This window comes from Salmo salar, chromosome ssa16, assembly GCF_905237065.1.
Source record: "Salmo salar chromosome ssa16, Ssal_v3.1, whole genome shotgun sequence".
In the NCBI taxonomy this organism is placed as follows: domain Eukaryota; kingdom Metazoa; phylum Chordata; class Actinopteri; order Salmoniformes; family Salmonidae; genus Salmo; species Salmo salar.
The window spans coordinates 16,014,075-16,028,597 of NC_059457.1; the positions used below are offsets into that span (position 1 = coordinate 16,014,075).

At 42.7% G+C, this 14,523-nt stretch overlaps 1 protein-coding gene across 1 annotated transcript in view; it reads left to right on the top strand.

The window, feature by feature from the left end:
• Positions 1–7,390: 7,390 nt before the first annotated feature.
• LOC106573268 (zinc finger protein 536) overlaps positions 7,391–14,523 on the top strand; it is a 42,206-nt gene continuing 35,073 nt past the window's right edge. Inside the window, exon 1 of the mRNA XM_014148177.2 lies at positions 7,391–7,457. Within this exon, the coding sequence (XP_014003652.2) occupies positions 7,391–7,457 (67 nt within the window). The remainder of the gene's footprint in view (positions 7,458–14,523) is intronic.

Consider the following 14,523-nt stretch of genomic DNA (forward strand, 5'->3'; position numbering starts at 1 on the left):
GATTGAACATGTAAAATTGTTGGGAAATTAACAAGATGACGGATGATGTTCTTTGGTCAGAGGTGATAGGATGGCTGCCCACTGCTGATGTTCTTTGGTCAGAGGTGATAGGATGGCTGCCCACTGCTGATGTTCGTGTTGGTTTTTATTGTCCATAACAGGTATGCCACATACAGTACGTGACCAAAAGCCGAGGTCAGGGCTCTGAGCATGCCAATCAAGTTCTTCCACACCGATCTCGACAACCCATTTCTGTATGGACCTTGCTTTGTGCACAGGGGCATTGTCATGCTGAAACAGGAAAGGGCCTTCCCAAAACTGTTGCCACAAAGTTGGAAGCACAGAATCGTACCGTTAAGATTTCCCTTCACTGGAACTAAGGGGTCTAGCCCGAACCCTGAAAAACCAGACCATTATTCCTCCTCCACCAAACTTTACAGTTGGCACTATGCCTTCGAGCTGGTAGCGTTCTCCTTGCATTCACCAAACCTAGATTAGTCCGTTCGACTGCTAGATGGTGAAGTGTGATTCATCACGCCAGAGAATGTTTCCACTGCTCCAGTGTCCAATGGCGGCGAGCTTTACAACACTCCAGCTGACGCTTGTCATTGCTCATGGGGATGGAAACCCTTGACATTTCCACTTCACAATAACAGCATTTACAGTTGACCGGGGCAGTTCTAGCAGGGCAGAAATGTTACTTGTTGGAAAGGTGGCATCCTATGACGGTGCCACGTTGAAAGTCACTGAGCTCTTCAGTAAGGCCATTTCTACTGCCAATGTTTGACTATGGAGATTGCGTGGCTGTGTGCTAGATTTTACACACTTGTCAGAAACGGGTGTGGCTGAAATAGCCCAATCCACTAATTTGAAGGCTTATCCACATACTTTTGTATAGTGTATCCTGAAAATGTCAAAACACAATGACCAACAGTAGATCATCTCTCCTATGTAAAAATGTTTTATGGCTATTTGTAAAAAAGACACCAAATATATTGTGCAGTCTGGTATGCTTAATATAAGGAATGTGAAATGATTTATACTTTTGATACTTAAGTATATTTTAGCAATGACATTTACTTTTGATACTTAAGTATATTTAAAACCAAATACTTGTTTTACTTTAACCCAAGTTGTATTTTACTGGGTGACTTTTACTTGAGTCATTTTCTAATAAGGTACTGTATCTGTACTTTTACTCAAGTATGACAATTGGGTACTTTTTCAACCACTGAACAAGTCAGCGACATTGGTGAGTCTTCGAGCATGAACTGCTCGTTTCAGGTCCTGCCATAACATCTCAATCAGGTTTGGACTTTGACTAGGCCATTCCAGAACCGGTTGCTTTTCAGCCTTTCTGATGTCTTGATTGTGCGTTTTGGATCATTGTCTTGCTGCATGACCCAGTTGTGCTTCGACTTCAGTTCACGGATGGATGTCCTGAAATGTTCCTTTAGAATTATCTGATACAGAGCAGAATTTGTGGTTCTTTCAATGATGACAAGTCGTTTAGGTCCTGAGGCAGCAAAGCATCCCCAAACCATCACACTACAACCACCATGCTTGACTGTTGTTTTGAGGTTCTTACTGTGAAATGCAGTGTTTGGTTTTCGCAGACATAACGGGGCCAGTGTCGTCCAAAAAGTTAGTTTTGACTCATCTGTCCATAGAACATTCTTCCAGGAATCTTGACGATCATCCAGGTGCTTTTTGGCAAATTCTAGTCGACTATTTGGACGACATGGGTCCGGTTATGTCTGTCCCAAACACTGCATTCCACAGTAAGAACAACATACCGGCGGTGTGATGGTGAAATTACTTTTTCACACAGGGGCAATTGGTGTTGCATAATTTAAAAAAATTCAATAAGTATCAACATTTCATGTTATTTGTTCACTCCGGTTTCCTTTATCTAATATTAGGTTTTGGTTGAAGATCTGATAACATTCAGTGTAAATAAAATAAAAATTAGATAAAATCAGAATGTATATACTTTTTCACGGCACTGTATCACTTGCTGCTTGCTAAGTGGTGAGAGTGCAGGGTTTGATAAGCAGCGTTTAAACTGAACTGGTCTTGAGGTGATCACCTCACCATCAGGATTAGGGCTGCAATATGAAAATCCAATCCAGTTAGCATGAGACAAATTAGCTAACAGTTAACATACTTGATTGAGCGTTGGCTAGACACAGATCATTGGACTTAAAGCTCATCTTCAAAGGTAGATGTTGGACCATATACTTAACAGTTCAAAGAGACCTAAGGAACATGTTAATCTGAAACACAACAGTGAGATCCACATTGCAGGGTTTAAGAGTTAGGTTATTTAGGATCTCCTTGCAGAGACAAGCAGGTATTGTTGACCAGACAGTTGCTCAGAAAAGAGGCTCATGTTCCCAGCTACAGAAGAGGCATTAAACTGTTCCTTGCTGTACACCTGGACTGGTTTCATGGGCCCAGATAAAGCCTACTCCTGTACTTCAAACCATGTTCCATAGAGAATCACTGCTTGGTCGATGAAACATCCCCTGAAGTGTTACATTAATCTGTGTCTATATAATGTAAGTATGCACACACGCACATGTTCTTGCATCTATTTAATATTTCAGCAATCTGGGGTCATATAGTTAATTTGAATGAAAGTCAGACCTCTGTAAATGGTGTCAAAGTGCACCAGCGGCTAACAACAGCTAACATCAGTACAGTACTTTGAGGCTATACATTTCATCTAGGTAGAATGCCTGAGGATGTATGCACAATAGGGTCTTTTTTGTGTGTGTGTGGTTATTGTATAGATAAATTCCATCTCTCTATTAGAAAATAATCCATTGGGAAGGTCATTGGGATGGCAGGAGTGTGATGAATGTTAGAAGCACCCAATTAAGCTTTCTGAAAAGAAGCCTATGAGCGCTCTAAGCACTAACTGTAAAAACAGCTGAATCACAAGTCAGCGGTATCCTGCATTATTCATTATGTTTTACAAAGGGTCAGAGTGGCTAAAATCCTCATTATAAATATTTTGAGAAGACGATCGGAGGTCACAGGGCTACTTTTTCGATGTTGACACAGTCCATGGGTTTAAGGAGCAAGGCTCAATCAAACATTTTACACACACACACACACACAGAGAGAGAGAGATCTGGAAAGATTAAGATGATAAGGAGGTGGGCTATAGCATAGTCGTACCAAACCTCATAAGAGGATGCCGAAAATAAACTCTGCTAGGCCTACTAAATGTGACGTTTTTACGGTGCCAAAATTCACAACAATTAATGTGCATGGTGACTAGGTCTAATTTAAAATAACCCACTCAAATGTGACGTTTTTACAGAGCAAAAAATTACTGAATGTTATGTGCATCATGATGACTAATTTAAGTGAAACGGGTAGTTGATAATCTTGGAGTGTAAATAACCTATGCATAATTTACGCAGTGCTTGTCAACTACCAGATGGGGGAGTCCACGCCATCTCGAAGTGGTCATATCCCCTCCTTCTCACAGACATTAAACTATAAGCTCATATGCTTCCATACTTCATTTCGAAAGCATGCATGTTTAATAGTTGAAGGATGTTGACGGAGGTCTGATTTTATTATTACCCTTTAGCGCAGGATCACGGAAAAGTCAGATACACAGGCCATCACTTGTCACTGACTGAACTCAAGCTGTCACTTCGAGTCCAATACGTGCTGGAGTCTTTTACATGCGCTCATCTAAATGCTCAGGTAAGGATTTTTGTTGTTGTTGCAATAATCAGTCAAACGTATTTATCATCTCCAGCAACTCTAACTTTCAGTTTATTCGAATGCCGTTTTCTCAGAATGACATGGTTTCTCAGAATAGATTTGTGTGCGTGCATGCATGAGCGCCTTATGGTGAGGTTGGCTGCCCCTGGTAATGCCAAAGTCAGTAGGCTATTAAGTGAAGGGAACTTGGGAAATATAGCCAAAGTAAGTATAGGTGGGGTAATCAGTCATATAGTGTAGGATAGTGTATGTATTTCAATGCTTGAATTGACCCCAAATTCAGTCATAAGTCATGTCGAATGGACAGCATTGTGTATGATGGTGGAATAGCAGGTCTTATGTACTGTGCTTTCAGAAATTATTCACACCCCTGTTTTTTGCACATTTTGTTGAGTTACAGCCTGAATTTAAAATGTATTAAATTTAGATTTTGTGTCGCTGATCTACACACAACACCCCATAATATCAATGTTTTTTATAGATTTCTTTTTTAATTAATAAAAAATTAAAAGCTGAAATGTTTTGAGTGAATAAGTATTCAACCCCTTTCTTATGGCAAGCTTCAGGAGGAAAAATGTGCTTAACAAATTACATAAGTTGCATGGACTCATTCTGTGTTCAATAATAGTGTTTAACATGCTTTTTGAATTACTACCCCATCTCTGTACCCCACACATACAATTATCTGTAAGGTCCCTCAATTGAGTACTGAATTTCAAGCACAGATCCAACCACAAAGACCAGGGAGGTTTTTCAATGCATTGCAAAGAAGGGCAACGATCATGCATGGTGAAATTATTAATTAGGCTTTGGATGGTTTATCAATACACCCAGTTACTGCAAAGATACAGGTGTCCTTCCTAACTCAAGTGCCGTAGAGGAAGGAAACTGCTCAGTGATCTCACCATGAGGCCAATGGGGATTTTAAAACCGTTACAGAGTTTAATGGTTGTGATATGAGAAAACTGAGAATGGATCAACAACATTGCAATTACTCCACAAAACTAACCTAAATGACAAAGTGAAAAGAAGGAAGCCTGTACAGAATACAAATATTCCAAAACGTGCAACTTGTTTTCAACAAGGCACTTAATTAATACTGCAAAAGAAGTGTAAAAAATGTTTACTTTTTGTCCTGAATACAAAGCGTTATGTTTGGGGCAAATCCAACACATCACTGGGTACCACTCTTCATATTTTCAAGCATGGTGGTGGCTGCATCATGTTATGGGTATGCTAGTCATCAGCAAGGATGAGGGAGTTTTTTAGGATAAAAATAAATGGAATACAGCTAAGCACAGGCAAAATCCTAGAGGAAAACCTGGTTGTCTTCTTTCCAACAGACACTGAGAGACAAATTCACCCTTCAGCAAGACAATAACCTAAAACACAATGCCAAATATACACTGGAGTTGCTTACCAATATGACATTGAATGTTCCTGAGTGGCCTAGTTACAGTTTTGACCGAAATCGTCTGGAAATCTATGGCAAGACTTGAAAATGGCTTTTAGCAATGATCAACAACCAACTTGACAGAGCTCGAGTAATTTTTTAAAAGAATACTGGGTAAATATTGTACAATCGAGGTGTGCAAAGTTCTTAGAGACTTACACCAAAAGACTCACAGCTGTAATCACCACTTTCAATGCAACATACCTAAACAAAGTGAACTATGCAAGACTTAGTATACATAACTAACGATGCAAGAGATTTTCTTGTAGGCAAATTGCATCGGAGTAGGATTCTGTTGCATTGACAGGCATGACAGGCACTCAGCCTGTACTCTACAGACCGGTGCGGCATAACCAATCAGAGCTGCAGTATCCTTACATGAAAAAAGACCATTGCCATATATGAGTCTGTGCCCTTCAATTTGAACTAGACTGTATTTACAGCATGAGTGGTCGTGAGTAGATGTGCTTGTTTTGAGATCAAAGCGAGTACTGCATGTAGCCACCTGTGCACATTTGTTCATATCCTTTGCTTGTTAGTGAGTTATTAACCCAGTTATAGCTAATTTCTAGTCAGCAAAGGGGGTGTGGTTACTTCCCATAAGAGCACAAAACATGTACATTTCTAGACATCTTTGAAAACCCAGTCAGGTAAAGAGCTTTTTTTCTGTCTTAAAGGGGCAGTGTTGTATTTTGAGACGGTCTTGATTAAGCGAAGTAGCCAATAGGCAGAGGGTAGCACAATTTGTCTGATTCTCTGTAGTAATGGTGTGGGAATAATAATGATCTTTAATTTGTAAAGTAGTTTCTTGCATCAAACAACACATTTTCAGTCTCCTTGTCTGATGGACAAGTGGATAAACAGGTTAATGTCAAGCCCTGCATATTTTTTTCCAAAAGTCTCACAGAATGTAGGCCTACGTTGAACACCACACTTTAGCTGCTACTGTAGGCTGAATGACAAAACAGCTATTTCCATGTTAAAATATTTTGGGATGCATTTTCTGCGTTGTTTTTGAGGGTAGGCACTCTGATAGGCCTACATCATTATCAAATAGCCACAGCAGCCTACTTGACCACTGTTATAACTAACTTAGAAGTTGCACAGAATTTTCACAAGGTTCAAGTTTGCGCTCAGCAGACCTGACATTTGCTCAGTGCCGACATTTCTTTTTAGGGATCATTGGCTGGGAATACTTTTTGAAGGCATCGTATGTCAAAATATACTGTGTGTGGCTGATCGTTGATTCCTAATTAGACTCTAGGTTAATGCGTCTTTTCTTTCTCTCTTTTCAATGAGAATGACAATGTGTTGTGGTATAATGACAGTCCACTGTGATCTTCTCATCATAGATAATCTGTTGTGGTATAATGACAGTCCACTGTGATCTTCTCATCCTAGATAATCTGTTGTGGTATAATGACAGTCCACTGTGATCTTCTCATCCGAGATAATCTGTTGTGGTATAATGACAGTCCACTGTGATCTTCTCATCCTAGATAATCTGTTGTGGTATAATGACAGTCCACTGTGATCTTCTCATCCTAGATAATCTGTTGTGGTATAATGACAGTCCACTGTGATCTTCTCATCCTAGATAATCTGTTGTGGTATAATGACAGTCCACTGTGATCTTCTCATCCTAGATAATCTGTTGTGGTGTAATGACAGTCCACTGTGATCTTCTCATCCGAGATAATCTGTTGTGGTATAATGACAGTCCACTGTGATCTTCTCATCCTAGATAATCTGTTGTGGTGTAATGACAGTCCACTGTGATCTTCTCATCCTAGATAATCTGTTGTGGTATAATGACAGTCCACTGTGATCTTCTCATCCTAGATAATATGTTGCAGTAAACACTCATTTTAATGCGACACATATCAAGTCATCCACTGTGGTAATTGGGTTGAGGTCTGTTGGATGTACAGATGTTTTATTATTGTCAGACTTCTCCTTATGTATAATAATGTGTGTAATGTGAATGGTGATACACAGAGGATGTGAGTGGGTGCAGTGAATACTTTGATAGTAGAGAATCTCTAGTCTAATATCTATCACTGTCACCTAGATAGAGAGGTGTTGTTGAAATACCCCTTAGCCCTTACCTACACTCCCCCCTCTCATCTGCAAATGCTTGCCTTTGAAGCAATGATGCCCCATCTGTCATATGTGAGCTAAGAGTCCATAATGCTCTGTTCCTCTCCAGTACAGAGTTCTCCTCTCACAGGCTCCAAGGGGACAGGAGGAGGAGCAGGTGGGTTGCAGCCAGTACGATCAATCAGCATTAAATATTCAGCCTTGGAATTTACACATAATTTAACCGCAACCCTCTTTATTAGAAAAGCAAAAATGGGAGCTAGTTGATAAATGTGTTTGTTGTTGATGAGAGAATAAGCAAGCTGTGAAATGCAAGGCATGTCTTGATTTGAAAATGTCTCAGAATATTACCTGTTTATTATGATGAAATTGTAGCCTGGGTACCAGAGTTTGGCATGGCAATTCCATGAGAAGTTGGCAAGAAAGCAGAACAGACTGACACCCTAGCTAATGGAATTGTGCTTATATTAGAATAGCCTTTTCTATCATAATGCAAAATACAAGAGGGAAGTTTATTTTTATTTTTTTTTACAAAATATGACAATGTGAGTAAAGCAAGAAGGAAAAAATCAGAGTGAGGTTGACTGAAGTTGAAATCAACGTCAAGTCAGGTGCTAGCATCTTATCCTCTTTACTATGTTGCAAGTGATGTTAGAGTGCAGTACATGGCAAAGATATGCTTAGAAACTTTCTCCCTTGATGGAATCAATTGTTTAAACACAAAGCACATGATTTGAATATCTGTAATCCAAGCTCAGATGAACAAGCCAAATGCATTTGTTGGCACTCTCTTGCCACCACATGTCAGATTTTCTCACAAAAGGTCAAAGCTGTTTGCCGTTCGGCTTAAAAAACTACGATAAAAGTGTGAAGTCAAAGTTTTTTGAGGTGTTCGTCTGGACGCTCTGGTCCTCGGCAGTACACTGGTCAATCTGGTATCCAGTGAGAGAAGGATAAATGAGTTCAAAAACCTTCTCAACCCGCCAAACTGTTACTTTTATCTTAACACAGTGAAGTTTCATTTTAATACCTGGCTTATGATTAACAACACTCTTTCAGCATATTGCCTGAAGAAATTTCCAAAGCTCCATGGCCTTAAGTCTGTGAACTATGAGGCAATGGAATGAAAAGCACAGCTCCCTCATACAAGAACACTAAACAGTGAATAATTAATAACCTTGCTCCCAATTCCAGGAAAACAATAGTGTTGTATAGGAAAAAGTGCACTCATTTAACAGAAAAAATTATCCTGCCAGCTTGAACAAATTGTGGAATGTATGAGATTCCTTTGTTGTTGCGTTTGTTGTTCTCCTTTTCTCTTTACGAGCAGCCATAGCTTTACATTTCACAAATGAAACTGTTGATTGTGTGTGTGTGTGTGTGTGTGTGTGTGTGTGTGTGTGTGCGTGCCTGCGTGCACGTGTGTGTCTGCACTTCTTAGATTAATTATAAATCCATTGAATAACCCACTTTTACCTGATGGCTGCAAGGAGGGACGTTGAGTGGAGAAGTGGAGCAAATATGCAGAAAGCTATTTGGACAGGCGTCCTCTTGGCTGTCAGCTTCGATTAAGAGGCGAGGTGTCATCTCTGTAACACAGCTGAGTGCAGATGGCAGTGAGGAAAAGATGGCTCACTGATTTAAACAATGATTAATGAACAGAGATGGAAAACAAATTGCATTGGACTATTGGAAGCAGGGAATTGTTTTTATGGAAATGTTAATTGTGTCTGCCAGGCCGTTACTGGGCGAGGGGGAGGAGTGGCTGGGTGAGGGCAGCAACAGATCCACGGGGATCTGATATGAAGTCTACTACCATCCCTGCACTGATTATCAGTGTTCCTCACTCAGTATGCACTGTCAATACCACAACACTGGCTACAATACTTCCAACTAGGTATTGTGAAAACCAAATAAGGTATTATATGATGAATCCCATGAAGAATAAGTAAGGGTTAATAATAATGGCAGTATAAATGACATCACTGTGACAAAACATCATCTTGACGTTGTTAGTATAAGCTTTCCTTATGTACTGCTTATGAATGGTTTATTTATGGGTTATGGATGTGTTATGAAGTCTTTATGTAGCTAGGTATTCAACTGATGTGCTACTGAGTACTGTCTTTACAGTACTGCTCCACTCAGCATTAGCTCTAATAATAAGTGGTTATAAAGGATGACAGAAAGTGCTCTGTTCTATTTGTAATTATTGCAGGCGGTGCAGCTGCAGTACTTAGGGAGATGATGATAATTATTTTGCCAATTTTTTGTGTGGGTGATTATTTAAGAGCATCATCCACTCATCAGAGTAATCAGGGTAGAGTGATTAGTGAAAATCCAACAGCTGCCTCATTAAACTATTGGCTTTATTGGCGACACATAGTGACAGATCTAGCTGCCTCATAGGACCGGGGGAGAAAAACTTCACCTTATGACCTCAAAGGTGACAGGTAGTTTAGACTGGAGATTAGGTGTGACCAAAGATGCACACAAAAAAAATCCTCTGCATAAAATGAGCCTCACTATTATTCAATGTACTAAGGTTGACCAAAGTCTAAGGGTCATTGTCACAGTAAACTGAAGGCATAGAAAAGTTGATGAAATATGGAAATTACATTTATGTGAAATGTGCTGGTTACATCTACTCTACTTAACCACAGTGCAATGCGTTTATACTCCACAGTGAATGTGGAGCTTCATAGCTAAATGTGCCAACCAAAATCCCTAAAACATCATCAAATGATGTCCTTGGGAAATCAGTGATCGCAAATATTTACCTGCCCATGTTTTCAGATTTTATTGTGATCTTTCTAATGCAGAAATGATCATAATAAAATGAAATGGGAACTTGTAGTATTGCGTACATGTAGTAATGTAATGCAGCAGGAGGGTACATGTAGTAATGTAATGCAGCAGGAGGGTACATGTAGTAATGTAATGCAGCAGGAGGGTACATGTAGTAATGTAATGCAGCAGGAGGGTACATGTAGTAATGTAATGCAGCAGGAGGGTACATGTAGTAAGGTTTGCTACAATAAAGGCTAATTCTCTGAGCCCAGATGTTCCCTGAGCACAAGCAGCACAACACAAGAGATCCTACTGGGTTGATGAGCTCAATCAGTGAAATGATGAAAAGATGATTTGGTCCCTGTAATTACAGTATGTAAACTACTTAGCCAGGATTGCAAAGGAAGTCATTTTTCTAATTAAGACTGCTACCCATTGTCTAATGGTTGATGTTTTTTTTCTAGGAAAGAGAGAGCAAGAGAGAGAGAGAGAGCAAGACAGAGTGAGACCTTATGATGGGTCTGTGTGCTGTACTGTTTGGAAAGAAAGAGCATCATCGAACAAACAGAGCAAGATGGCTGCCAAATGAAGGTTCTATTGAATTACCAGCACACTTAATGTGCCGTGGATTAGCTTCTTTGTTTGTCAGTTTTCTGTCGATGCCATAGTCTTAATGAGATAAGTGGCATTACCATAGGCCTGCTGTGATTTTGTGATGACTCGGTTAATTACTTTTGCTCTAGTGCTTCTGAGTGTCGCTGTGTAAACTGGAAATGAAGAGTTTCATTCCAAAATGCTATATATCCATTTTTCAGAAATGTTGGTAAATTAGCTTTCATCGTTTAAAGAAATTAGTAAAGAGATTGGTGGGGTTTTTCACTGTCTAAGCATGGCATGGGGTTCAATGACAGACGTGTATTTGTTTAAAATGTATCACTTGATGGTTTCATTTCAGAAAAAAAAATAATCATGTTTATTTTTGCAAAATGCTATATATCCGCCTCACTCTCAGAGAAATGCACTACATGACCAAAAGTATGTGGACTCGTCGAACAACTCATTCTGAAATCATGGAGTCCACCCCTTTGCTGCTATAACAGCCTCCACTCTTATGGGAGCATTAGTGAGGTCAGGCACTGATTTTGGGCGATTAGACCTGGCTTGCAGTCGGCGTTCCAATTAATTCGAAAGGTGTTCAATAAGGCTGAGGTCAGGGCTCTGTACAGGCCAGTCAAGTTCTTCCACACAGACCCCGACAAACCATTTCTGTATGGACCTCATTTTGTGTACGGGGGCACTGTCATGCTGAAACAGGAAAGGGCCTTCCCCAAACTGTTGCCACAAAATTGGAAGCACAGAATCATCTAGAATGTCATTGTATGCTGTAGCGTTAAGATTTCCCCCCACTGGAACAAAGGGAACTACGCCAAACCATGAAAAACAGCCGCAAACCATTATTCCTCCTCCACCAAACTTTACAGTTGCCACAATGCATTCGGGCAGGTAGTGTTCTCCTGGCATCCGTCAAACCCAGATTCATCTGTCGTACTACCAGATGAAGTGTGATTCATCACTCCAGAGAACGCATTTCCACTGCTCCAGAGTCCAATGGCAGCGAGCTTTACACTACTCCAGGTGACGCTTGGCATTGCGCATGGTGATCTTAGGCTTGGGTGCGGCTGCTTGGCCATGGAAACCCATTTCATGAAGCTCCCGATGAACAATTATTGTGCTGACGTTGCTTCCAGAGGCAGTTTGGAACTCGGTAGTGAGTGTTACAACCAAGGACAGCCGATTTATACGCACTCTGCACTTCAGCACTCGGCGGTCCTGTTCTGTGAACTTGTGTGGCCTACCACTTCACGGCTGAGCCATTGTTGCTCCTAGACGTTTCCACTTCACAATAATAGCACTTACAGTTGACCGGGGCAGCTCTAGCAGGGCAGAAATTTGACAAACTGACTTATTGGAATGGTGGCATCCTATGACGGTGCCATGTTGAAAGTCACTGAGCTCTTCAGTTGCCATTCTACTGCCAGTGTTTGTCTATGGAGATTGCATGGCTGTGTGCTCGATTTTATACACCTGTCAGCAACATGTGTTGCTGAAATAGCCGATTTCACTAATTTGAATACATGGTGTGTTACGCTCGTCGATGGAAGGATCGGACCAAGGTGCAGCGTGGTAGGCGTACATTTTACATTTATTAAATGAACACCGAAAACAAAACAAATACAAACGAAAACATAACGTTCAGTAGGGCATACAGCACAGTATCAAAAACAAGATCCCACAAACTAAGGTGGGAAAAAAGGCTGCCCAAGTATGATCCCCAATCAGAGACAACGATAGACAGCTGCCTCTGATTGGGAACCATACCCGGCAAACAAAGAAATAGAAAAACTAGAATGCCCACCCAAGTCACACCCTGACCTAAGGTGCGGACTCCGGCCGCAAAACCTGACTCTATAGGGGATGGTCCAGGTGGGCATATAGCTTCGGTGGCGGCTCCGGTGCGGGACGTAGACCCCGCTCCGCTCGCGAATCCGCCATCTTTGGTGGTGACTCTGGTGCGGGGATCGTTGCCGGAAGCTCCGGACCGTGGGTCGTCGCCGGAGACTCCGGACCGTAGATCGCCGCAGAAGGCTCCGGACTGGGAACCCCCGCTGGAGGCTCCGGACTGGGAACCGTCGCTGGAGGCTCTGGACCGCAGACCGTCGCTGGAGGCTCTGGACCGCAGACCGTCGCTGGAGGCTCAGGACCGCAGACCGTCGCAGGAGGCTCCGGGCCATGGATCGTCACAGGAGGCTCCGGGCCATGGATCGTCACAGGAGGCTCCGGGCCATGGATCGTCACTGGAGGCTCCGGGCCATGGATCTTCGCTGCAGGCTTCGGGCCGTGGATCATCACTGGAGGCTTGGTGCGTGGAGCCGGCACATGGCTTACCAGGCTGGGGAGACGCACTGGAGACTGGGTGCGTGGAGCCGGCAGAGGGCTTACCAGGCTGGGGAGACGCACTGGAGACCGGGTACGTGGAGCAGGCACAGGTCGTACCGGGCTGGGGAGACGCACTGGAGACCGGATGCGCGGAGCTGGCACAGGATATACTAGGCCATGGAGGCGCACTGGAAGTCTGGAGCGTAGAGCTGGCACAACCCGTCCTGGCTGGATGCTCACTTTAGCCTGGAAAGTGCGGGGCGCTGGCACAGGACGCACTGGGCTGTGAAGGCGCACTGGCGACACAGTGCGTAGGGCCGACGCAGGATATCCTGGACCGTGGAGGCGCACTGGAGGTCTGGAGCATAGAGCTGGCACAACGCGTCCTGGACAGATGACCACCTTCGCACGGCAAGTGCGGGGGGCTGGCACAGGACGCACTGGGCTGTGGAGGCGCACTGGAGACACGGTGCGTAGAACTGGCACACATTGTACCAGAACGGTGACACACACCTCAGGGCGAGTGCGTGGAGGAGACACAGGACGTACCAGACTAGGGAGGCGCACTGGAGGCCAGATGCATGAAACTGGTGCATATGACACCGGACTGGTGTCACGCTCCTCAGCACGCCCGCTCTGCAGCGCTCTCAAAGCCAACACCTCTCTCCGGAATCTTTCGTCGAGTTCCTCACTTGACTCCCTGACTGGCTCTTGTTCACCCCTCGGCTCCGCCGACCACTCTGTGTGCCCCCCCCAATTTTTTGGGGGGGCTGTCTTTTGGGCTTGCGTCCTGGTTGCGAAACCCGGAGTCGTCATTGATCCTCCTTCGCTTCCATGGCAGGGTCTTGTCCCCTGCCATAACCTCCTCCCGTGTCCATGATGTCCTCCACTCCCTTTTCTCCCGGGCCCAGGATCCCTGCTCCTCCTGGCCACGCTGCTTGGTCCTTCGGTGGTGGGATCTTCTGCTACGCTCGTCGATTTTACATTTATTAAATGAACACCGAAAACAAAACAAATACAAACGAAAACGTAACGTTCAGTAGGGCATACAGCACAGTACCAAAAACAAGATCCCACAAACTAAGGTGGGAAAAAAGGCTGCCTAAGTATGATCCCCAATCAGAGACAACGATAGACAGCTGCCTCTGATTGGGAACCATACCCGGCAAACAAAGAAATAGAAAAACTAGAATGCCCACCCAAATCACACCCTGACCTAACCAAATCGAGAAATGAAAAGGCTCTCTAAGGTCAGGGCGTGACATGGTGTTTATATAGTCTAAGTAGTCCTGCTAGGTTTTACACCTACAAAAGTAACAAATAACAATTTTCTTTATAAATAACTGTGCAAATGATACATTTGTGATATCAATATTTAATGTTTGGAAAAAATTATTCAATACAGTAATATGAGATCTGTACGTAAAACATTTACATTCGAAATGTTAGTCATTTAGAATATGTTCTTATCCAGAGTGACTTACAGTAAGTGCATT